The 25508-nt window shown below is 42.7% G+C and overlaps 1 protein-coding gene across 2 annotated transcripts in view; it reads right to left on the bottom strand.

Moving 5' to 3' along the window:
• The window catches only part of Melk (maternal embryonic leucine zipper kinase), a 91643-nt gene that overhangs the window by 41256 nt on the left and 24879 nt on the right, over window positions 1–25508 (bottom strand). For both annotated transcript variants that reach the window (XM_031377267.1, XM_031377266.1), the window contains exons 9-13: window positions 20898–20966; window positions 19468–19566; window positions 12173–12259; window positions 5268–5387; window positions 655–765 (exon numbers count right to left, since the gene is read on the bottom strand). In XM_031377267.1, coding sequence (XP_031233127.1) covers window positions 655–765; window positions 5268–5387; window positions 12173–12259; window positions 19468–19566; window positions 20898–20966 — 486 coding nt within the window. The remainder of the gene's footprint in view (window positions 1–654; window positions 766–5267; window positions 5388–12172; window positions 12260–19467; window positions 19567–20897; window positions 20967–25508) is intronic.

Genomic DNA, 25508 nt, shown 5'->3' with positions numbered 1-25508 from the left:
CACACACAAGTACACACATGGGGGTGGGGGATGACTGACTCATTAGAATAATTCACAGCAAACTGGAAACAGGTAGGTCAAAATTACTCTGAGGAACAGAAAGAAACAGAATAAAGACAAAACGTATAATGAGACAAAAACCTCACATTCAAAACAAAACAAAACAAAAAAACAAAAAAAAAACCCCTCGGCTGTAAAGTCCCACATTTGGTGGAAAACTTTGAACCACACACCTAAAAAGTCCAACAAACTTAAAGTAGGATTAAAACAAAACTTGTCAAGCGAGGAGGAAAATATACCTGCAGTTGCCCTGAGACGAGCAAGAGAGTTACTGTGTCACTTTCTGGGGGCTCTACATTGTAAAACACAAAGCTGAACACTACAAAGGGTGAATTTCAACTATTTAACTACATGCAAACTGCAGTTCGTTCAAAGAGGGGAGAAGCAATGAAGTGCTCCAAAATGGAATCTTGGTTTTCTTAACTTTGAAATCACTGACTTCTCCCTCATTAATATTCCAATAATTTCTCATTAATGTCTTCAGTGGCTTAGAGAGTAAATAAATTTACAAGCACAAACTTGATTTCCTGTTGGGCCAGATGTGTTTATAATTAAGACATGCATTCTGCTTTAAGTAGTAATAAAACTACCCACCTGTGGTGTCTTGGGCGCTAATAAATTATCTTCACACAATTCATAGTCTATTAATCCAGCCACACAGTTATCGTCACTTGTGGTCATATCTTCCAGGCTCAAATTCTTTGCCTATTAATTTAAAAAGGCAAAAGAAGTTAGCAACACCGGGATTCAAATTTTACAATGGCATATCCCAAGCACAGGGAGAAACTCTGGAAGCAGAAACAAAGAGACAAGCTAGATGTTACGTGGAATACAACTGAACTAGCTTGTCACTATTACACAGCAATATTAGACACCCCATTTGCAAGTTTACAAGTAAAGTCTCACCAATGCAGAAGCTGGAAAGGACATAACTTCTGATACTGAGGAGCATCTACCAGGGACAAACATGATGGCTCAATAGGTAAAAGCGCTTGCCCTGCACGGTCCTGGTGACCTGAGTTTGACCCCTAGAACTCATGTAGGTGGAAGGAAGTAACTCACTCCACCAAGCTGTCCTCTGACCCCCACACCCCTGCCATGCCATGTATACCCACCCCACACATACAATCTCAATCAAAATTTTATTTTTTAATTTTTATTTTACATTTAAGGGTATTTTGTCTGCATTCAAGTCTCTGTGCCACATACATACATGGTGCTTATAGAGGCCAAGAGGGTGTCAGATCCCCTGGACCTAGAACTGGAGTTACAGATGGTTGCAGGGCACCATGAGGTACTGGGAATTAAACCTGGCTCCTCTGGAAGAGCAGTCAGTGCTCTTAACCATGGAGCCATCTCTTCATCCCATTAAGAAAGAAAAAATTAAAACCACACAGTACAAGTAAATCTTAAAAGCTCATCATTTCAGCCAGGAGTAAATTAGCTTTATGAAAGATTGCCCATAAATAGGACACTTGGGCCCTATGGTAGCACTTTACCCATAAACAGGACTCCTGGGCCTTATGCTAACACTACAAGCAGAATATCTTACATCCCTTCATCCTTCCCCTGTACAAACTAAAAGTATGTTAGACACAGCCTAAAGGCTGAGGCTGTGGAGTACCACTGAATTTCTAACACCTACATCCCTTTACCCAGACTTACAAGGCCAAATCTTCCCATATCTGTATTACTCAAACAGGCAATCTTCCTACCCTCTCTACTTACCTTGAGAGTTCTCCAGGGTTGCCAATTACCATCAATGAGAACTCACCGCATAGATAGAATGCTAGGCTGAGAAAACTGATGGCAGTGATGACCCTATAGTAGGCAAAAACTGCCATGCAGCGTCCCTGACTGAACGATTCTTTTTCTTGTTGTTTGTCTACTTTTGTATTTTGAGACAGGCTTTCAGGTGTAGCCTTGGATGTCCTGGAACTCACTCTGTAAATAAGACTGGCCTCGAACTCAAGAGATCTGCCTTTCTCTGTCTCTCAAGAGCTTGGATTAAAGGTGTATGCCAACACACCTGACTTGACTAAACAATTCCATACAGGAAATTTTTTTCTAATTTGACATTTAGTTATTTGAGTGTGTGTTTGCTCGAATGTGAAGGACAACATGGGAACCAATTCTCTCGTATCCCATGGAATCTGGATACCAAACTCAGGTTGTTAGGTTTGGCAAGCCCAATTTGGTGTCTAAGCTTCGCTAATTACATTTCCCTTGCCTCTGTCACTATTCTCTCTCTTTTCCATTTTTCTAAAGTCAAACTCAACTGCTGATCCAGTTTGGATCTCCCAGTGGCTGTCCTGACTACTGAGGTATAGACCTTGTGTTTCTGTGCAGGCGTGTTTTCCCTTAGCATGACTATTCCAAGAGCAAGTACCAACTCAAACAGATCTGTTCTCCAAATCCACAGTGCCTGGCAACACTGCTGCTGAACACTGTGTGGTCTTTACTGACTCCTGATTCACTTTATAATTATCTCTTTGAAAGCACCATCAATGGATTGGTAAGTCAGAATTACTTATTCTCTTAAAAGCAAAACCACAGAAAAAGAGGCCATCCTATTAGGGTGCAAAGAAAACTATACATCCTGTTCAAGTTCACTAATTAGCACAAACACCAAAAAAGAACTCAAAATGATTTCTGCTTATTTTTTGGTCATTAAAATGTCTATTTGCTATAAAAATTGGTTCAGAAATATGACTGCCCAAATAATACAATGATTAGGTAGATATTTACTATGTAGTGGATGGAGCTAGGAGTAGTTCCTCAGATCTTCCCACTTGAATACTTTATGTATCAAAGAAGCCATCCACTGAGACCACACAAACCCAGAGACAAGAAAATCCAAAGGCTCAGGAGAATTCACCAAGAATCTCAATTGAATATATCTGGCTAAAGTAATTATTCTAAATTTAGAGGTAAATCATACCTTTCTGCAATTACCCTGATCAGAAACAAAGCTCATATTTTTATGTCCTCCTGGACCCAAATGAATCTAAAGTTAAAAGGATTGACCAAAGCATCAAGAAAGGTGATGATGGGCTGATTCACTCCGAATACAGGCAAGAGCATGGGGCTCTCACCAGCCTAATAGAACTCTCCAAACCTACACAGGACACAGCCTGGGGGTGAGAATACCTCACTCCACAGACTTACACAGTGGTCAACTGCACTGACACTTAGTCCAGAGTTTGGTCAAATGTCAAGAAGGGAGGAAAAACAGGAGATGGACAAGGTCTGTCAGGACCCTAATACCCACCTGACCCATAGCTCATGACTGACAGGCCATAAAGGAGGAATTAAAACAAGCTGAAGATGATTCAACTAGAGACCATGAAGGCAGTCGCTTTAACTTATTTAAAAACAGTTTGAGATCTTAAAAAAAGAAGGCTTAACTTAGGGCCATTTGGGTTATATTAAATAAATATAAAGAAGGTCAACTGTGGCTTTCTGAAGATAACAAAAATATATTTTCCTTTCTGATTTTTTTCCTTTTGTTCTCTGTGATACTAAGAATCAAACCTAGGGCCTCAGGCATGCATGCTAAATGAACACTTTACCACTGAGCAACTGCTGCAAGTGTGTGTGTGTGTGTGTGTGTGTGTGTGTGTGTGCACGTGTGCGTGTGCTGCTGCTGTATGGAAACATACCCTAAGGTATGTTTCCTAATACTGGAGCCATTAGACTGCAATCTGAACTAAACTGAGCGAAGATTGTATTACAGCATCCCACAGCCACCTAACAAAATCCTCAAGCAGTTTGTTTTACAGATAGGGTCTCACTCTGTACTCACAGGCTGGTCTGAAGTCATATATGCAGCCCATGCTGGCTTCAGAACACACAGAAACTCCTCTGCTTCAGCTTCCCAAGAACAGTCAGTTACATTTTAAGCAACAGGGGGAATTTGGGGAGAGGCACCAGAGAAATAGCTTAGTGGAAAAGGGCTTGCCTAAGAACAGACATTCAATTCCCCGTGACAATCAGTTGTTAAAAGCTATCCTCTGAGGATGTACCTGCACACGCACGCACGCACGCACGCGCGCGCGCGCGCACCCACACACACACACACACACACACACACACACACACACACGCAATCATGAGGCACATGCACACAGACAAACCCTCTTCTGATGTGTCTGAAAACACCTACAGTGTACTCATATAAATAAGTCAGACAAACAAACAAATAAATGATATAAAATAGATCTCAATCATGGAAGAGAGATTTAAACAGAAAACAAATCTGAGCTAGGAGTCTAGGAGGAATGACATGTTCCTTGCAATATAGAAACTCCATCACTGTAAACATTCACAACAGAGGAAACTTAAAAAGAATCACAATTTGTTTAAAACCAACTCTGGTAGAGTTTATGTTGCTCGAGCTTTGATAGCTGCAGAAACTTAAATCTCAACAGTGAGATAAGCATGAGTGTTTATATTAAAACATCCCATGTCATCTGAAATGCACACCATGTGTTCACAGGCCTGACTCCTTTCTAAAGCCCTGTCAAATACAAAAAGCAGAGACAAGAAAGACACATTGAAGAAATGGTTCAGTGAATAAAAACACTGGTTTCTCTTGCAGAGGACCTGGCTTCAATTCCCAGCACCCAGAAAGTGGCTGACAACTGTCTTTAACTCCAGTTCCAGTGGATTTGTCATCCTCTTCTGGCCTCTTCCAGCACCAAGGAACGCACAATGATACACACACACACACACACACACACACACACACACACACACACGCGCGCGCAAACAGAAGACTCATATACATTAAAATAAATAAGTAAATAAATCTTTAAAAAGAGAAATTATATCATTTGTAGCTAGTAGGTTTATAAATAAATCCTATTAACTTTCATTTAGTTAATCTATTTCCCAATAAGTATAATGTGCTATTAAAGAATAAAAGAGAAAAAGGAGAAAAGGAGCAGAGGAAGTGTCCTTTAAATGCCATGTTAAGTTCAGAACTCCCATTTTTCCCATCATGTTTACACACGCTGGAAAGAGCTCAGTGGTCGAGCACTCCCCTCACATATGCAAGGCCTGGATTTCGATCCCAGCACTGCAGAAGAAATAAACACTTTCTTGCATCTGCATCTGGCTTACTCATACTGGTGGTAGTGGGTCTGCCCGGGACTAAGGCTGCGGGCGAGATGAGCAGGTGTTCACACAGGGCTTCTACAACTTGCCTTTGGAGTGCTGCTGGCAGTTCCACAAGAGAAGGACGGAAGCTGTAGGCGAGCTGGCTTCCCACGAGCCTTCTTGGCTAGAAGCAGAAGGTAGGTGGCTGTGAGGTGATCATACTGCCACTGAAGAAAAAGAAAATCAGGCAGTTAACATACTCACATGTGAAGGAACAGTCTTCTACTTTAAATTATTTTCTTCAGTGCAGCAGGCATTCAGTTAATAGCTTTGCAGCGTGAATCTTAACGTCCCCCACATTATGCCTGCACACCTAAAACTGCCCTGGACAGAAGGAAGAACTTCTAAACACCTGAAGGCTATTCTGTCTCAACTGCATATTTCTAAGCTAATTTCCTTTGTAGTTCAAATTGTTTTATCTTCAGATATGCCCCATAGAATTCTTAGTATAGAAAATAAAAATTTTGCTCTATTACATCTTTCCTACATACATCTTCCCATCTTCTCCTCTGTTAATTTTAACATTTGCAACTAAATCAAATTTACATCATTATGAGTTTATAAGTAGTATTCACAACTAAATAGGGATAAGGTTCTAAATACTGTATTGTTATCCCAATATAACCAGTCAGAATAGAGACCTTGCCTAGCACGTGCAAGACTCTGAGTTCCAACCCCAGTACCATAAAAGTAACAATAAGATATTGGGAAAGTACACAGAGTATCTAAGGCAGGGGACAGGAAGCTCCACAGAACAGCACCACCACCTCCAGGATTAACACCTTAACAACAGCCCAGCAACCAAACCACACAAGAACTAAAGACAAAAGGACACTAAAACAGAAGAGAAGTAAGAAAGTCTCCATTCCTCTATTTTTTGTTTTGATGTTTTAGAATTGTGCCACTCCTGATATTAAATTTTTAAGCTCCTCATTCTTCTACTTCTACCACATTGTAATAGCCTTACATTTCAACATTCACAGTACCTACCTCCTCCCTTCTAGAGACATTCCCTGTATTGGAATTCCCTGTGCCACCTGCCAGTCTAGCAACTTTTTCCTCCTCCATGCTACAATGTACCCAAGCCCTCCTTTCTTGATGACACTTGTAGAAATCATCCTCCAGTAACTTTCTGAGGGCTGACACTAGGTAAATGTTTGGAAGTGGTACAGGTCTGATACTTGATGGCACTCGTCCTTACAACTGATTCTGGTTTAGCCAACGAAAAAACTACAGACCAACAATATTTTATAGTTTGGAAGATACTATTCCTCTTGATTCTAGTATCCTTTTTAAAAAGTCTAACTCTGGTTGGATGGTAGTGGCATGTGTCTTTAATCCCAAAACTTAGGAGACAGAGGCAGGAGGATCTCTGAGTTTGAGGCCTGATCAACAGAGCAAGTTCCAGGACAGCCAAGGCTACATGGAAAAACCCTGTCTTAAAAATACACATGTACTTACATATATACATACATATACACACACACACAGTGTAGCTCCCATGCCTTTGTATATGACCTTAGTTTTTGTCTCTGAAAACTTTTGGGGTTCTCCCCCAGCTTTCTGAAATTCCTCTAGTAGAGGCATTATCTGTTTTCATCCACTATGTTAAATTCCGGTTAATTTTCTTTGATGGTCCCCTTGACCACATCACTGTTTAGCCTTATATTACTATTAATAATGTGCATGATACATCTTTCTTACCCCTTCTCTCATTTTTGTATCTTTTGTTTCTTTGTCCTACTTTTGAAAACTTTATTTCTTTTTAACTTCATTTTCAAACACTTCTACTGAGTTTTTTATTTCTATGGAGAGGTTAGAGTTCTGAGGGCTAGCACTTAAGTTCCTATGAACACCTTAATCCTCTTCAAGAACTAACTAGCTTCCCTTAGTTCTGGGAAGATTAATATTTGTATCTATCTCCTCATTCCCTGCATTATCTATTTTATTGCCATACCTTCCCATTTTCTTCCTTCTCCCTTGTTAACTGTCTCCAATTTTCTGCCTAATCCTTTCCCAGAATTCTGGAGCATGAGTCAGTGTCCTCTCTTACCTTTTCCCTACACAAACATGTAGCTGTCAGCTTTCTGCCAACTTCTTTTATCCTCTACAAACTATTTCATAAATTTAAAAAATGTCAGCCGGGCGGTGATGGTGCACGCCTTTAATCCCAGCACTTGGGAGGCAGAGGCAGGTGGATTTCTGAGTTCGAGGCCAGCCTGGTCTACAGAGTGAGTTCCAGGATAGCCAGGGCTACACAGAGAAACTCTGTCTTGAAAAAAACCAAAAAAAAAAAAAAAAAATGTCTGGGGCTGGAGAGATAGCTCAGCGGGTTAGAGCACTGACTGTTCTTCTGAAGGTCCTGAGTTCAGATCTCAGCGACCACACGGTAACTTACAATCATCTGTAATGAGATCTGACACCCTCTTCTGGGCGTCTGAAGACTGCTACAGTGTACTTAGATATAAATAAATATTTAGGGCCAGAGTAAGCGGGGTCGACTATCAGTACAGCTACAGTGTACCCATATAAATTAAATAAATCTTTCAAAAATAAAAAATGTCTTGACATCCCTTTGTCTCCTGTTTATATATGTATCCTGGAAAGCTTTTGACTTTTTGTGTGTGTGTGTGTGGTTTTTTTGAGACAGCGTTTCTCTGTGTAGCTCTGGCTGTCCTGGAACTCACTCTGTAGACCAGGCTAGCCTAGAACTCAGAAATCTGCCTGCCTCTACCTCCCAAGTGCTAGGATTAAAGGCGTGCGCCACCAGTGCCCGGTAGCTTCTGACTTTTTAAATCCCTTTTCTATTGTTTTAGTGAGATTTCAGGAAATACTTACAGACTCAAAAGTAAATTCAGACTATGAGCTTCTGTCCTTACCAAAAAATGCTAAATTTTAATAATGGAGTAATATTTAATGCCATGATGTGCTCCAAAGAAGGCATGGCACACAGGGCCACCAGCAACATGATTTTTGTTAATTTTATCTGTTAATACTTTATATAGGCTCACATATAAGAAATGACTTGAAATTTTCATATTGGTCCTTTCACTCTAGGAAGAGTATAAAATACTGTATGCTAAGCCAGGCAGTGGTGGGGCATGCCTTTACTCCCAGCACTTGGGAGGCAGAGGCAGGAGGATTTCTGAGTTCGAGGCCAGCCTGGTCTACAGAGAGAGTTCCAGGACAGCCAGGGCTACACAGAGAAACCCTGCCTCGAAAAACCAAAAAAAAAATACTGTATGCTGTGATAATTACAGTGGAATTTTGCACTGTAATTATGCACTGTAATTATGCACACATTATAGCAAGGGGGGCAGAAAATACTTCAGAGAAAGAACTACAGAACTAAATGAAAATGATAAGCATTCTTCCTTTTCCCCAAATTACACTAAAGATCCTCTACATCCATCATGCCATGTGTGTTGGCCACCTTTTGAAAACAGATTTAAAAACAACAACAACAACAACAACAACAACAACAACAACAAAAACCCTGTTTGAAAGACACAGAATAAGAAAGAAGTTAGTTAGCAGGTTAGTTAGCTCAGTGTTACAGCACTCATCCGGCACACCAGAGGCCCTGGGTTCAACCCTCAGTATCACCAAAATAATGGGGGAGGCTGTCACTACACTAACCTAGTCTAAGCACTGTAAATGACTTCTGGATAGTGCTTTAGACATTTAGAACAGACTTTCTATTCAGCTTTAAGATCGTCTGTATGTTCCTGGTGGAATTACCTTACAACACTTTATGTGCTTTCTCTACACACGCCTATGCTTCCTTTTACCCTTGGCAAAAGCCACTCGTTTGTAAACATTCTGGGCTGTGGTCCCTTTTACCCCTGTGATGCAATGCACAGGAAGCTGAGGAGGCAGGCGGGGTGGGGAGCCAATGTAGTCGCTTCCCGCCCTGCCTCCTTTCCTGTGAGGTCACTCCCTCCTCTGAAAGTAAATGTCTCATGCTGATAGGTTTGCCTGGTAGAAAATAGTTTCTCTCTCTAGAAAACTATAAACACTTTTAACCTTTTAAAAGTGTACTTGTGGGAGTCTACACATCTGGAAGTCAAAGGGTCCACAGACTCCTTCTACTATGTAGGTCCCAGACTCAAAGTCTGGTTTCCAGGCTTGGCAGCAAGCGCCCTTTATCCACTGAGCTATCTTGACAACTGACCACCCCCCCTACTTTTGTTGAAGAAGGGGTCTCTGCATAGCTCTGGCTGTCCTGGAACTTGCTATGTAGCCCGAGCCAGCTGTTGAACTCACAAAGATCTGCTTGCATTTGCCCTGAGTGCCAGGAATAAAGGGATGACCACCATACGGGGTGGTACAATCCTTTCTAAGTGCTCCGTTCAATGTCAACTTCACAGACTCTTGGGAGATGGCATACGCACCCGAGGGAAACTCCCTGATCTATGTATGCGCCCCCAGCCCAGAACCACTCACAACAGGAAGAGTAAGGGAGTGAAGCCAGAGCCTGAGCATCACTACTTGGAATCTCAGGACAGACATAATGACATGGGCCAAAGTGTAAGCCAGAGGAGACTCTGACTACTTCATATCAGCATTTATTAATAAGAAATTTAGAAGCCATGTATTGTAAGTCAAATGTTTAGTTCCAGCACTCAGGAGGCTGAAGCAGGAAAGCTGGTGGAAATCTGAAGCCAGCCTTGACTATACAGGCAATTCCAGGCCAGTCTGGGTTATAGAGCAAAATCTTATCTCAACAAAATAAAAAAGAGAGAGAGAGAGAGAGAGAGAGAGAGAGAGAGAGAGAGAGAGAGAGAAGAAAAGGAAAGCAAGCAAACAAGCAAGCAGACAAAGGAAAGGGAAAAGCACTTGTAGGAGTGTTTGCAGAGCTTCAGTCTGCGAGTCAGTGTTTTTTCTGTCTCGTCACAAAGATCAACAGTACCGCCAGGCGGTGGTGGCGCACGCCTTCAATCCCAGCACTTGGGAGGCAGAGGCAGGAGCATTTTTGAGTTCGAGGCCAGCCTGGTCTACAGAGTGAGTTCCAGGACAGCCAGGGCTACACAGAGAAACCCTGTCTCGAAAAAAACAAACAAACAAACAAAAAACAAAACAAAAAAAATCATCGGTACCATATTAGCATAGTCACAAGAACTGATTTGTCAAAGTAGCCCCAAAATAAAAACAGAGCTCCAAACTGCCTTAGCAATTATAACAACCCTAGAGGATCTTCAAGTTGGGATTTCCAAAGATCTTTAAATTGGAAAGTAAAAGCCCTGTATGTCATTAGTCCCAGCACTCAGAAGGCAGAGGCAGGTGGATCTCTGGGTTTAAGGGCAGCCTGCCTGGTCTACAGAGTAAGTTCCAGAACAACCATGACAGCCAGGGCTATAGAGAAAAACCTTGTCTCAAAAAAACCAAAATTAATTAATTAATTAATTGGAAAGTAAAGACTAGGCATGGTGACATTGTAATTCCAATACTAAGAAGGCTGAAGCAGGATTGAAAGTTCAAGGCCAGCCTAGGCTATACAGAGCTGGCCCCTATCTCAAACTGGAAAGTACTTAGAACAAATGTGAACTCTCTGAACCTCAACCTTTCTGAGAGAAAAAAAAAATCATATAAAGCCTAAGTAATCTCCAGGACAGCCAGGGCTATACAGAGAAACCCTGTCTTGAAAAACCAAAAAAAAAAAAAAAGATTTCTATCCTGGACTATGGAAAAAAACAAATATACAAAGCACAGATGACAAAGACAAAGTGTTGAACAGTAGCACACAGAGGTATGCTCCTCACTTGCCACCCCAGATGGGACTCAGTTGTAAACTTAAGAGTTCTCTCTCGGGCCGGGCGGTGGTGGCGCACGCCTTTAATCCCAGCACTTGGGAGGCAGAGGCAGGAGGGTTTCTGAGTTCATGTCTCGAAAAAAAAAAGAGAGAGAGTGAGTTCTTACTCTCTAGAAAAAGACTACAGGTTTAGCCTGAATATCAAAGACCTAAAAAAGCAAATGCAATCTGACATCAGAAGTTTTACCAATAATGTCATAGATTAGTTTCACACGCTAGGGATGAACAGCATGATGCTCCAGGGTTGTCTTTAGGAAAGAAAACTATGGTATAAGCTGGGCAGTGGCAGATGCTTGCATTTCCAGTACCGAAAAGGCAAAAGTAGAAAGACTGAGTTCAAGGCTAGCCTGAAGTACAGTGAACTCTGTGTGTATATGTGTGTGTGTGCGCGCGCGCGCGCACACACACAAGCATGTGTCTGACAGAAGTCAGACAGAGTACAGGGCATGTTATTTGGGGCCTACTACCTGGACTACAATACAAGCCCCTGCTTGAAAACAAAGCTTTTTGTTCTCGTTTGTTCTGGTGCTAGAGACAGAACCCAGAATTTCAAGCACACTAGGCAAGCACTCTACCATTGGCTATGCCTACCCGTGAAAGCATGTGGAAGTATGTTGTCCTCTTCATGCTTACAGCAGAACCGGGTTTCTACATCTGAGAATTTAAAACTGTGAAAATGAGCACTACCACTTCTCTGTGGATTCTCAACTATGTAAGCACTACATCTCTCTAATCAATGTCCAAAGTGTAGAATGTTCTTGTGTCCAGGGATGCTGAGAGAGCTCAGTGGGTAGAGGCACTTGTCATCAGACTGACAACCTGAGTTCAATCCTTGAAACCCAACGGTAAAAAAAGAAGAAGCAACTCCCACAAGCTGTCCTCTGAGCTCTACACACTTACCGTAGCATGTGCTCACCCACACATACACACAGAACAAGCAAATAAGTAAACTAGAGAAGATTGTATGAGAACACCCAGAAGACACAAGTAAAGAACTGTATCATCCGTGAATATTCAGTGTGCAGTTACATTCATCATGGTCCATGGTCCTAAAACTGCTGTATCACTATCAATTACAAACAAAACAGAAGGACAATGAAACAAAAGTCACCATGTTTAAGTCCATGCTGCATTTCTTACCGACGAAATTAAATCCTCCATTGTTTGCCGGCTGTTGCGGTGATGTACAGAAAGCTCAGTTACGCAATCCTCATCAAGGTGAGTCAACTACAAAACACAATTTCACATACTATTTGCAGGTATGTTCTTTTGAAAGTTAAAATCAACATAATCGTGAGCTTGTCAAACTTTTGGCTATACATCAACATTCCTATGACTTTTTTTTTTTGGCAGTGCTCAGACCGGAACCCACCACCTCACGTTAGGCACGTGCTCTACTGCTGAGCTGCATTATCCGCGCAGCAGAGCTCCTCATTTGTTCCCAGCCATCAGAGGCCCACGACCATTTCAGGGAAAGGAGTTCACTCCTAGCTCTCATATGCCATCACCTGACTGACGGTCAGTGCTTTTGTACAGCAAAGGGATCACATGTTTAGAAATCAGCATTGACACAAGTGGCCAAAGAGTGACCCTGACTTGTGGTGTTGCACTTTGGGTCAGGTTTAGGACTGCACAAACCCAACAGGCCATGTGATAGTGTGTGACAAATACAGCATAGCCAGGCACACTGAAGGCACGGCACACCACAATGTCAACACACTGAAACTTGACTTAAATTTCAATTTGCTTAAGAGCAATTACCAAAGTCCTTAAGAACAAAATGACAGGAATGGCCTTGTCTGGGTTGGAAAATACTCAGAAGATAGAATGTGAAGAAAATCTCGAGGAATATGGCTTCCAAAGTTAGTCATTCTCTCCACAACAGCTCCAGGAAGTAATGGTCTACTTCCTGCTTCAAGTCCTCCTCTGCAGGGAAGTCGGGACAGCTGGGGTGTTCAGCCTGTCACCTAAGCTTGTCTTCATGGGATCTCTCACTACTGATTCAGCACAGCCTGACAGCTAACAGCCTGTGAGATTAGACAGATCTTGGTTTTCATTGTGACATCACTTTATAACCATGTGATCTTGAGTATGCCAAGTATGTACACCTCCCTGAGCCTGTTTGATCACCTGTAAAAGACATGGTACATGTCTCACCATACACGTAACACAGGAATGCTCAAGTATAGAATCGAAACAGACAAGGCCCTTATAAAATGCTCAACTATTTTTACTAATATACACAATTCTAGTTCCTCTTTAAGTTTGGTAACTTTCAGAAATTTAAATATTCTTGTTACAGACATCCTTCCCCTCTAAATGAGCTACTTGGAATTTGGCACGTTTGCCTTGCACAAGGGAGAGCAGCATCATGACGACCAACAGCATGGGCCACACACAAGTGATAGTGAGCTCCTGAGAAACTTATCCCACCTTCATGAACAGAGAGAAACAGAAAGACAATGAGCTTCCTGTGGTCCACTGTCTGTGTTCCTTAAATACTGGACGCTGACCCCTAATGACCAACCTGAGTGTTAGGAGGTGGAAGGTGAGATGAGGAGGACCTGTCCATATGAACAGAAAGGCCCCGAATCACCCTCCACACCTTCCACTGTGGGAGGATGGCACATGTGAAGGAAGTAACTACAAACAGAAGAACAAGTCATCCCCAGACACCACGCAGGCCGTGTCTAAAACTTCCCAGCCACCCAATGTATGGTACTCCATTCTAGAACAGACTGAACAGATCAAGACAAACTTATGCTATTGAAAAAGGTACAGCCCACACAGGTTTATACCAGTGGCACTGCCAAGTTCCAAAGTGCCAAGACATATATTCAATATGTTGCTTTAGCTTTTGTGACTCTCAGAGGAGATTCCTCATGTAGGATGACCTCACCCTCAAAAGCCACAGACACTTCAACACCCAGCTGGGCATCTTCCTATGGATAGCACTGCTCAAGGAAGAAGAAAAATACTGAGTTCCTACCATACCCAAGCTACCCCCTAAGCAGGAAATACTTCTCAACCAGGTGTGATGCCACCCATAATTCTAACACTAAGGAGTTAAGACAAGGGATCAAGAGTTCGATGTCAGACTGAGCTATGCAGCAAATCCAAGGCCAGCACAGGCTACACAGGACTTTACATTTCTGTGTATGAGTGTGCCTGAGTGTTTGTGTGTGCAACACCAATGTCCTGAAATCCAAAGAAGTCAGAAGAGTGTCAGACTCCCTGGAACTGGAGTTACAGATGGTTGTGAGTCACCATGTGTGTTCAGGACACTGGATGCAGTCCTCTGCAACAGCAGTAAGTGCTCTTAAATGCTAAGCTATTTCTCCAGTTTTGGGAGACCCTATTTAAATGAAAAAAAGAAAGGAAAAAAAAACAGGTCTGACAATATGGCATAGGAAGTAAAGACTCCTTCCATCAAACTCCATGGCCTGAGATTGTTAAGCACCACAGGACAGAAGGAAAGAGCTGACTTCTCTGCCCTACACACACACACACACACTCACACACTCACACTTATATTCTCTCTCTCCCCCTGTGTGTGTGTGTGTCTGTCTCTCTCACACACACACACACACTCACACACACACTTATATTCTCTCTCTCCCCCTGTGTGTGTGTGTGTCTGTCTCTCTCACACACACACTCACACACACACTTATATTCTCTCTCTCCCCCCCCCGTGTGTGTGTCTGTCTCTCTCACACACACTCACGCTCTCACACACACACTTATATTCTCTCTCTCTCTCTCTCTCTCTCTCTCTCTCACACACACACACATAAATGAAAAACAAAACAAAAGCCCCCTGTTTTTAAAGGAAACAGACAAGAGCCTGTTCTCCAGCCACCCCGCCCTGTGCATCTACATGTGCTATCACAGGAAAAGCAGGACAGTCGTGAAGGAGGCACTGTGCTTTCTGTTGGATTCCTGAACTAGAAAAAAAAAAAAAGAACAGGGTGACAAAGGTCTGAGAAAGTCTCTCATTTCAAACTGAGTCCTCCAGCGGGGCTCTATAGTTTGATGGTGCTCTGAATTCTCAGCTATGTGTACTCAGGTTAGGTTAAGGACAAAACTGCATGTCCAAAGGTAGCCAATTATTTTGGATTATCCGTGCCTGCTACATTTCCTGTTCACTAGGGCAGAAAATGAAACTGAATATAACTTCTATTTGATACAATACTAGAGTACCAGACCTGTGCATGAAAATAGCACAAGGAGATCATGCGTAGAATTATTACAGCACCTATGCCTTAAATATCCAAGTAAATCAGAATCATTTTATAGTTCATTCTTGATAACACACACTGAAAGAAAAAAGCAAATCCTTCAAAAGGCGACAACAATCCTTAGACCTCTTCTGTTTACAACTCATTTCACCCACTGCAGCTCTGCAAGGAGGGAGAGCTATGGGTAAGTTGATGGGTAAAGGCACCAGGACTCTACAGACAGGACACTAACCAGGGTGCTGATCAGGAATGATGAAATGAAGATCATCTGCCCCACCCCCCCATCAAGACTGGCATTTTTGATTCCTGGCTCAGACTTTTCTACCACATCATGATGCTACTTGTCTATGGTTCTGTTCCAGCAGACACCAGACAAGGAATGTGGCAGACAGGCATGATACAGGCCCGTGCTTAAATCAACTAACCTCCCAGGTCCTTTCCAGGCTGCAGCCCCTGACTGGATTCAAAGTCTGGTTCTCTACTCTATGCATACTGGCCACTCAACTGTGTTACTTCACGAAAGTGTACGTCCTTTTGCTCCATCTGCAAAGGAGGGCAATAACAGCCCAGATTCAGAGAGCTAGTACAAAGGCAGAATAAGTTAACAAAGGCTACTGAAACAATGCTTTACCAAAAAGTACTAGCCAAAGAATTCTACCCATATCATTCCATAGTGAAATATAGAGCCTGACTCTCAGAGTAACATGCTAATGTAGAATTCAACAAATACCAGTAAAATTTGAAAGTTTATTTTTATTACTCTCTCTCTCTCTCTCTCTCTCTCTCTCTCTCTCTCTCTGTGCACATGTGTGTGCATGTGTGTGTGTGCGCGCGCGCGCGCGCGCGCGCGTGTGTGTGTGTGTATGTGTGTGTGCGTGCGTGCGTGTGTGTGTGTGTGTGTCTGTCTGTCTGTCTGTCTGTCTGTCTGTCTGTCTGTCTTGGGGCCTGAAGAGGCCAGTGGTATCAGATCCCTGGCTGGAGCTGTAGTTACAGAAGGTTGTAAGCCACCACTTGCCATGAGTGCTGGGATGCAAACCTGGGTTCTCTCCAAGAATAGTAAATATATGCTCTTAACCACTGAGCAATAATCTCATTTTATTAAGAGGGTGCCTCGCCAGGCAGTGATGGCGCACGCCTTTAATCCCAGCGCTTGGGAGGCAGAGGCAGGCGGATTTCTGAGTTGGCTAACAGAGAAACCCTGTCTAGAAAAACAAAGCAAAGCAAAGCAAAACAAAACAAAAAAAGACAGTGTCTCACACTATAGCCATGGCTGGCCTAGAACTCACTAGGTAGTCCAGGCTGGCCTCAATTCATGGCAGTCCTCTTGTTTTGGTTTTCCAAGAACTAGGATTACAACTATACGCCCCCATATCCTGAATATCAGTTAACTGTTTTCCTTTCTTTTTCCCAAAACACAAGATCAGTTTCAAATTTGTCATCCTCTTACCCAGCTTCCCAGGAGCTCAGATTATAGATCTGTGCCACCACAGCTGACCAGCAATTATATTAAGATATAAATAAAACTGTATGCCCTGGGAACATTCAAAATTATGTTTCACTTTATACTATGCCCCAAATTTAAAAACAAAGAACAGAAAGCAAACCCTCAAAACCTCTGATGTTTGTTTAAATGGGAGAGTGTTCTCAGGAGCATAGTTAGGAGGATCTGAAATTCCATGCCAGCTTTAGCTACATGGAAAAAATGAAGCTACATTTAGCTTCAGAAAGTCTGAGGCCAGCCTGGGCTACATGAGACTGTGTCTCAAGAACAAACAATGGAGCACATACTTCACTTTGGTGTCTATTCTAACATGAATAGTAGTGTATTCTATCCTATTAGAATCATGGCTCAAAAGATATGCAAAGCCTTCTACACGTGGAGAAATGATGACCCCCAATGGTTGAACACAGGCATTTGCACCCCCAATCTCCACCTCACAAGGGGCACATCAGTTTCCCTGCTCTTCCTGTTGACCTGCTCAGACACTCACATGGTTCTTAGGCTTTGGCATCGGTAATCACTAGATTAGGTTGCATTTACTCAATAGATATCCACTACATCATGGAGGGCCAGGGAGAATACGGATAAGAGATACACTGAGAGTTAGCCATCACAGGAAAATGGGGGAGAGGGGGTTAGTCCAGTCTGTATGGCCCTAACACAGGACAGGAGTAGAGGCTATAAGGGCACTCCTCCCTTTCCTAACTACATATGTGAAGCTGCACGTACGTGAGTACATGCATGTGTGTGTGCACAGGGTGTACATGGTATGTGCACATGTGTGTGCATCACATGTGCTTGTGAGAGCAGTGAGGAGAGTGTCCTGCACAGTAGACCACTCTTTAGAGTGTGGTCTGCAGTCACCTGAGGCGTTCCAGTGTCCATACCATTTTTATAACACTAGTATTTCTCACAGTTCCCCAGTGCTGACGTTTGGGCTACAGCACAACAACGAGTGAAACTGAGGTTTCCGTAGAAAACATGGACTCACAATTCCCCTAATAAGTCAGATTCAATTAAACCCTTGATGAAGCAAAGAAAAGAATTATTCTACATGTCAACATCGTGCGCGTGTGTGTTTATTATAAGATGGAGGTGTCAGATGTAAAGCCATTGCTGTCTGAGCAAAGAATCTATGTGACTGGGATACAGCCTCAACAGCCATCTTAGTCACAGAATATCACTCCGTACTGGTTATTCAAATTTGGGTATTTGAGAAATAGTTTGTCAAAGCCCAACAAAGTAAATTAACAGATGGTATTTGTGTCAAAAATGTGTCAGCATTGGAAAACCTGCACAACTCAGTGCACAAATATTTTCCACATGACCAGTAAGTGGTACTTGGAGAAAAGAGCCATGAACAAACTAATGGGCTTTATGGGAGAATCCACAGTGCTCAACAATGTGACTCCATACTCCACCTTCAACTAATCTTTTAAAAAACCACCAAACAGAGGGCTAGACAGACTGTTCTGCTTACTTAGGACCAAGGTTGGGTTCCCAACACCCACATGGTGGTTCACAATAGTCTGCAACTCTAGTTCCAGGAGACCCCATATTCCCTTCTGTCCTCCTTGGTCCCAGGGTGCAGACAAGCATCCACACACACATAAACTAAAACAAAGATTTTTTTTTTTAAAAAAAGAAACAAACAACATTAAGGAATTACCACGAACTATCTGAAAATATTACTAAAACACTTGCCCTTTTCCCTCTGTGTGGGTAAGGCTGCATTTTCTAAATGCAGAAACAGAAAACTTGACTATACAGGTATTTTCTATTAGTCCAGACTCACAGAAGTTCGTAAAGTCATCAACATGCCACTCCCTTGTCAAATTATTTTTAAATGATTTTTCTTCACAAAAATATGTATTCATAATGTATAACAGATTTATTAATTGCTTTTTCTTTAGAGATAGTTTCAGTGTATAGATCATGCTGTCCTCAAATTTGCAATCCTCCTGACTCAAGTGTTGGGATTATAGGCATGTGTCACTACATTCAACTCTTACTGTTATTTTTTAATGAGCTAATAAATAAATATTAAGGGTGCAAAACATTCCTCAGGCTTAGATGTCTAAAAACTAATGTAATTTCATAACTCTGGAAAGCAGAACAAGTTCAACCTATTTCCACAAATGAATAGACAGGTTAAGCAGAGTTAAATAACCCCGTCAAGACTCCACAGCAGCCAGGCCTAGGTGGCACAGGCCTTTAATCCTACCCCTGGGGAAGCAGAGGCAGATGCAGATAGATCTCTTAGTTCAAGGCCAGCCTGGTTCTCAGAATGAGTTCCAGGACAGCCAAAGTTACAGAGAAACCCCGTCTCAAAACAACAACAATAAAGACTCCAGAGCACTGTTCACAATCCTGACTGTACCTGGGAGCTTTTAAACATACTCATTAAGCACTGCAGAATGGAAAAAAGGACCTGCTGGCAGTAAGTGCTGGAACTAGAGACAGGTGTCACTATTCCCAACAGGATCTGCTTCTCAAGGTTCCTGGGGATTTATGTACATTTACTGGCCCAGAGACAGACAGGCAGCATAGGACTGGGCTGTAAGTCTCCACCATCAGTCCAGGTAAATATGCAAAATACATTTTCTTCCATGTTTAGAGCACAGCATGCAGGTTCTGACGTCACACAAACTTGTGAAAACAAACCACTGGGTAGTTAGTTTCACCATACTTACAGGAGTCTTGCTTTGCCACTCAACGGGACAGCTGTAATCTTGCAGGATCCAGGGATGGTTCAAAAGATTTTTCATAGAAATCCGTTTCTTTGGGTCCACCTAGTGGCCATTGAAGTACATTTCAAACAGAGACTACAACACCTTTCTCCTGAGAACTCAAAATGCACCCGAATAGATGTAAATGTTATCATCACAAATAACACTGTCAAAGACCTTAAAATGGCCTTGGAATGAGTTCTTTTAAAAAGGCAATTGAGGCAAGAAAACTATAGCAACCAACACAGGCCTACAAGATAAATGTTTAACAAACACGAACTTCATTGCTATGGACATTATTCATGAAGTTCAGTCAATCTATTGTATGATGTAATAGTCTTTTTGCTGGAAAACCTATTCATGGGGAAGACTCACCAGTTTAGTATTCAAGTGAGCGCAAAGCAGGGCATTCACACTGAATATGCAATCTCTACTTCCGATTCACTCACAATAACATAGAACAAGCTGAAAAGCACACCTTTCCCTTCCATTTGTGATGTTCAGATGTGGGGAGAGAGAAATTAATCAACAAAGACTAAGTCTGGGGTCTAGAAGAAAGGCCAAGGCATTTTTCAATCTGACTATGGAGATTTGGTGGTCTGGTTCTACTAAATCAAGGTGGGTGAGCCTGAGGTACATTTTAAATTAATGGTAAAGATGGCTTAATCAATGGAAAACTGGAAGATAAATAATTTACTAATAAGATACTCCTTTTCCAAGCATTTCCAACTCACCGTATCTAAAATATACCACAGAGCAGTGAAGTAGGCTCAGCCATGCTCCTTTCATTTTATAGATCACAACAGTTTAGGAGGTAAGCCTACTACTGACTGGTTAATAGGATGAATACCTAGACTTTCACCTTCATCCCATCAGAGTCATTTTCAAAGTGGCCCCAGAACATCAGCATCAGTACCACTCAGGAGCCTTTTGGAAATGCAAATGCTGGGTCCTGCCCCAGATCTGTTAGATAAGACAAATGGAATGGGGCCCACTAGTGTTTTAACAAGTCTACCTGGCAACTCTGACACATGGTGATGTTTGAAAAGCACTCTACTAGATCACAGGCTGTAGACTATACATCAGTTCATCCAAGCATTTGCTGAGTAGTTTCCATATGCCTAATATGCAAGAGCTAGAAAAAACAGAATGACTGCTGAATGAATGAATGAGTGTGAAAAAAGGGCACATCATCAAAGACAGGCAAATTCTAAAGCAACTGTGTTTACAATATAACTAGTAGAGGTTCCCAGAGAGAACAAGATACATGATATGAGTGGAACCCTTTTTAAGCTCACAGGTAACAATAAATGCAGCAGTTCCACAGATATTAAAAGTTAAATCAAACGATTACAATGACCTTCTATTACGTAACAATAAATAACAAAGTTTACCTGAAGCATCTGCTGGAGAAGCAGAATGCTACTGGGAGAGAGCCACTTAGGAACTTCGTATTTCCCTCTCTACAAAAAAGCAAAGGAAACATTAAGACTTAGGTCCAACCCACCTTGCTGATATTCTAAGGTAATGGGATGCTAAGGTTTGCTTCTCTAACCAACTACAAGATTCAGTCAACACTAAGAACAACTCCCAGTTCTGGCCAAAAAGAACAAAATCCAGTAAATTAAATCCTATCATCACCTCTAAATTATACACATATCAGAAAAGGACTACAGCATTGAGACTGTAACAGTCACACACACACACACACACACACACACACACACACACACACACACACACACTGAAGACATATATACTAAAGGCTTTGGAATCCATAATCCATACCATGATTACATGAACAGCAAGAAGAATACTACATTCGTTTTATATTGCCAAAGCTGAGTTGATCATCTCAGAGCAATTATCAGCTGACGCAGTGAAGTGACAGCAAAATGTATTTGATAGCAGGACATGTGGTTAAAATAGATCACAGTGGCCAGGTGGTGGTGGTGCATACCTTTAATGCCAGCACTCAGGAGGCAGAGGAAGGCAGAGGCCAGCCTGGTCTACAGAGTGAGTTCCAGGCTAGCCAGGGCTACACAGAAAAACCCATCTTGAAAAACAAACACACACACACACACAAGTAGTCACAGTGGATAGGGGATGAGCTTGGTGGTAGTGAGTTTGCCCAGATGTTTACAATCTTGGATTTGGTCCCCACCCCCAAAACAAAACAAAAATGATGCATAGGGCAGAGCTCTCAATCACTAAAACAAACTGAAAAAAGTCAATTTCTTTAAAAAAAAAAAAAAGATTTATTTATTTATTATATGTAAGTACACTGTAGCTATTTTCAAACACACCAGAAGAGGGCGTGAGATCTCATTACAGATGGTTGTGAGCCACCATGTGGTTGCTGGGATTTGAACTCAGGACCTTTGGATGGCTCTTAACCACTGAGCCATCTCTCTAGCCCCTCACTTTCTTTTTTAAGACATTATTATTCTGTGAGCATGAGCGTGTGAATACAGGCCCATGTGTGCCACAAAGGATGTGGAGGTGAAAAAACAGCTCTAAGGAGTTGGCCCCTCCCCCTCTACAGGGCTTCTTAGTTGTTGAACTCAGGTCAGCAGGCTTGTGGGACACACAAGCTTTCGCCCACTGAGCCATCGCTGCAGCCATCTAAAAGCATTTTCTAAGGCAAACATTTCTGCAAGAATGGAAGACACTGAGGAGAGAGATGCTTACAATCTGGTTAACTGAGACATTATGGTCACTATTATCATCAACCAAAGACAAAACCAGAAAGTTCTTAAACCTTAACTCAGGTCAAGACACCTTTAAAGAAAAAAAAAGATTTATTTATTTATTTTATGCATATGAGTACACTGTAGCTGTACAGATGGCCGTGAGCCATCATGTGTGTGGCTGCTGGGAATTGAACTCAGGACCTCTGCGCTCCCTTTGGACCTTCAGCCCTGCTCGCTCCGGCGTAATACTACAGTAATCACACACCAGAAGAGGGCATCAGATCTCATTACAGATGGTTTGTGAGCCACCATGTGGTTGCTGGGATCCGAACTCAGGACCTTTGGAAGAGTAGTCAGTGCTCTTACCCACTGAGCCATCTCTCTAGTCCCAATATACCTTTTGATAGAAACTGCCACAAATACACTCTTTCCCAACTTTGGGGAAATGATACAATAATTTCTTAGAGCAGAGATCAAATTTTTTAATGATGCTAGAATAACAAGATAATTATTTGAGAAAACCTAAATAAAGTTGAATGTGTTAATTCATAGCATCCCTGAATACTAACTTCATCCAAATTAAAGCCGGGCAGTGGTAGTGCACACCTTTAATCCCAGCACTTAGGAGGCAGAGGCAGGTGGATTTCTGAGTTCGAGGACAGCCTGGTCTACAGAGTGAGTTCGAGGACAGCCAGGGCTACACAGAGAAACCCTGTCTTGAAAAAAGAAAACAGAAAAAAAATGCAAATGCAAAATCCTAAGAATACTTTAAAAAAAATCAAGGGAAATTGCTTTTAGAATTTTTCCAGACATGACTGCAAAACCAAAACTGTAAGACTATCACCACAAAGTAAACACATTACACTTCTGAAGAGCAAAACACTAACAAGATTAGCAGCCATCAGGGAAAAGCCTTTCCTGCCTAAAGGAAAGAACACTACATACACTCAATCACACAAAAAGGTCTTCGAATCACGAGGGTATCACCACTGCAGCCTCTCACAAGCCTCCCCGCCCCTGGGGAGTGGTGGAAGCGTTGCCAACTGTCAACTCCTAACTACTCTTCATCTCAACCCACAGTCCTCAGCAAACTGGTTGTGCTCACTCACAATATTCCCAGCATCCTCAGCTATGTCTGCATGCTCTTGTGGCACACTGCGAGAGGCTGCTAACTGCTCATCCAGACTGCACCGCTGGGACCTAGAGTCTCCGTCTTCACCCACTACCTCTTACATTCTTTTCAAATAGTGTGGCAAGTCACGGCACCTCACTACTCCAAGCCTCCCCCCACATGCCCCCCCACCTGGCTCAGGGTAGTCTGTTTCCTCTTGTCCATCCTGCTTCTTGCTGCCTCTCCAACTCATGTAGTGTCTCCCTCTCCCTCTCCAACCTGTAGTCACTAGTGAAAGCAGCCTGCCTCAGGCCTCAGCACTCAGTTCCCTTGGCCTGTCATGACTGTGCTGGGCGCCAGCAAAGTGTATGTGTCGGTCTTCTTCAGATCTCCACCTAATGCCAGGGAAGGTTGGCCTGGCATGGCCTGCCCATATTTACCACAGCACCCCACACCAGGCATTCCTATTTGCTTTCCAGCCCTTAGTAGCACCACTAATTTATATTTTATGCCTCATGACATTCAGACACAAGCTCCTTGACAAGCATTTTGCCACTCTGTTGACTTAGAACAGTCCTAGTGTGTATAAGGAGCTCAATTCATATTTTTTGACTAAAGGAAGGAATTCGACAAAAAGCATATATTCTAAAAGAAAACAGGCAAAGAATACTGATAAGACATTTAAATGACCAATAAGCATGACATTACGTTCAACTAATGGAACAAAAACTTAGATGTGGAGATGTGGCTCGGTTGGTAGTTACTACCTACCATTCCAAAAGCTGGGTTCAGTCCCCAGCACTGTAGACGACCAGGAGGAGCGGCACTCACCTGTAATCCTACACTAGAGACAGGAAAGCAGTTCAAGGTTATCCTACACTACACAGCAGGTCCTAGGTCAGCTTGGACTACATGAGACCAGTCTCAAAACCCAAACAGAAGTGAGTGAGATGGCTCAGTGCATAAAGGCACTAGCCATACATGCTGGGCACCCAGAATTCAATCCCAAACCCACTCTGAGAAAACCTTTATGTGGTGCTGGATCTGTTACCCAGCATTCCTTCAAGGACACAGGCAGCCATCTGCCTGTCTGCCTGCTTCTCATAAACTTCAAAGAGAAGAGATGGACCCGCCTACCTGTTTATCAAATGGTCACAGCCTACCTGAGTCCCTGAGCAGATCTTGCTCCTCTGCTAGGTTTTTCACTAGACAGACTCGGTGCTCTGGGCCATCTGCCATGCTGACCACTGTAGGCTTCTGCTTACTCCCTGGCCCCCACTACACTGAACTGTGCCCACCCTCAACTGTGAGAGAGCAGATCTCAACCGTGTTAATCCACCGCCCTCAAGTCCTTGACTATAGAAGCACTAAGCAACTCCTACAGCATCCGTCAGGTCTCAACTCCTCAGGTGCCACTCTCCCACCAGCCTCTCTTCCCAAGGAAGAGTCTGGTTCCAGGTTTCCAGCTTTTCTGATACTCAAATATAGGCTCACAACTACCAAAGTAAAAAAAAATGTTATGCCCTTAAACTAACACTCAAAAGGGAGGTGGGGAGGAATAGAGAAAAAAGACACCAAGCTCCAAGGCTAAAGGTAGGAGTACTCCACAGTACGTGTGCCACTACCCCCAGCATGAGGAACTTTTAGCAGAAGCCTGTGCTCTGCTGGAGTGTGCAGGACAGGGTACTTTGGGCCTCTAGCAAGTACAGACCATGCTTCACTACCTACATCGAAGAATGAGCTCGTCCCAAACATGAAGAACAGAGCCAAGGTTGAGAAACATGTTACAGAACAAAGCATTTTTAAAGGATAAAAAAGGACCAGAGGGAGATGCCCGCTTTCTGCTGTGCTTATAGAACAAGGAAAACTACAAGTCCACAGAGGGGTGATTTAAGTAGTAAGATATACATCCAAAGACTAAACAGAGAAGTCCTCGGGGACAGTGCCGCAGGGAGGGGCATCGTCACAGAAGGCCCTGTGCCAGCCAGGGCTGTGCCCTTAGTCCTGCTTCTTACTTAAAGGGTGATTACCTTGCAAATGAGAGCAAGAGCAACAGTGGGTAGAAGCCAAGTGGGAGGAGATCTCTGCGCTAAGGATAATCCTAGGAATTCTAGTAGCCTTGAATTGTGCATTTTGCACATGGTACTAAGAAAGGCAGGCAGAGGGGGAGGGAACAGGGTTTTTTTTTTTTCAGAGGGGAA

The sequence above is a fragment of the Mastomys coucha genome, unplaced genomic scaffold, assembly GCF_008632895.1.
Source record: "Mastomys coucha isolate ucsf_1 unplaced genomic scaffold, UCSF_Mcou_1 pScaffold18, whole genome shotgun sequence".
In the NCBI taxonomy this organism is placed as follows: Eukaryota; Metazoa; Chordata; class Mammalia; order Rodentia; family Muridae; genus Mastomys; species Mastomys coucha.
Note: the sequence above shows the minus strand (reverse complement) of the source record. Positions and strands in the feature narration are given on the sequence as shown.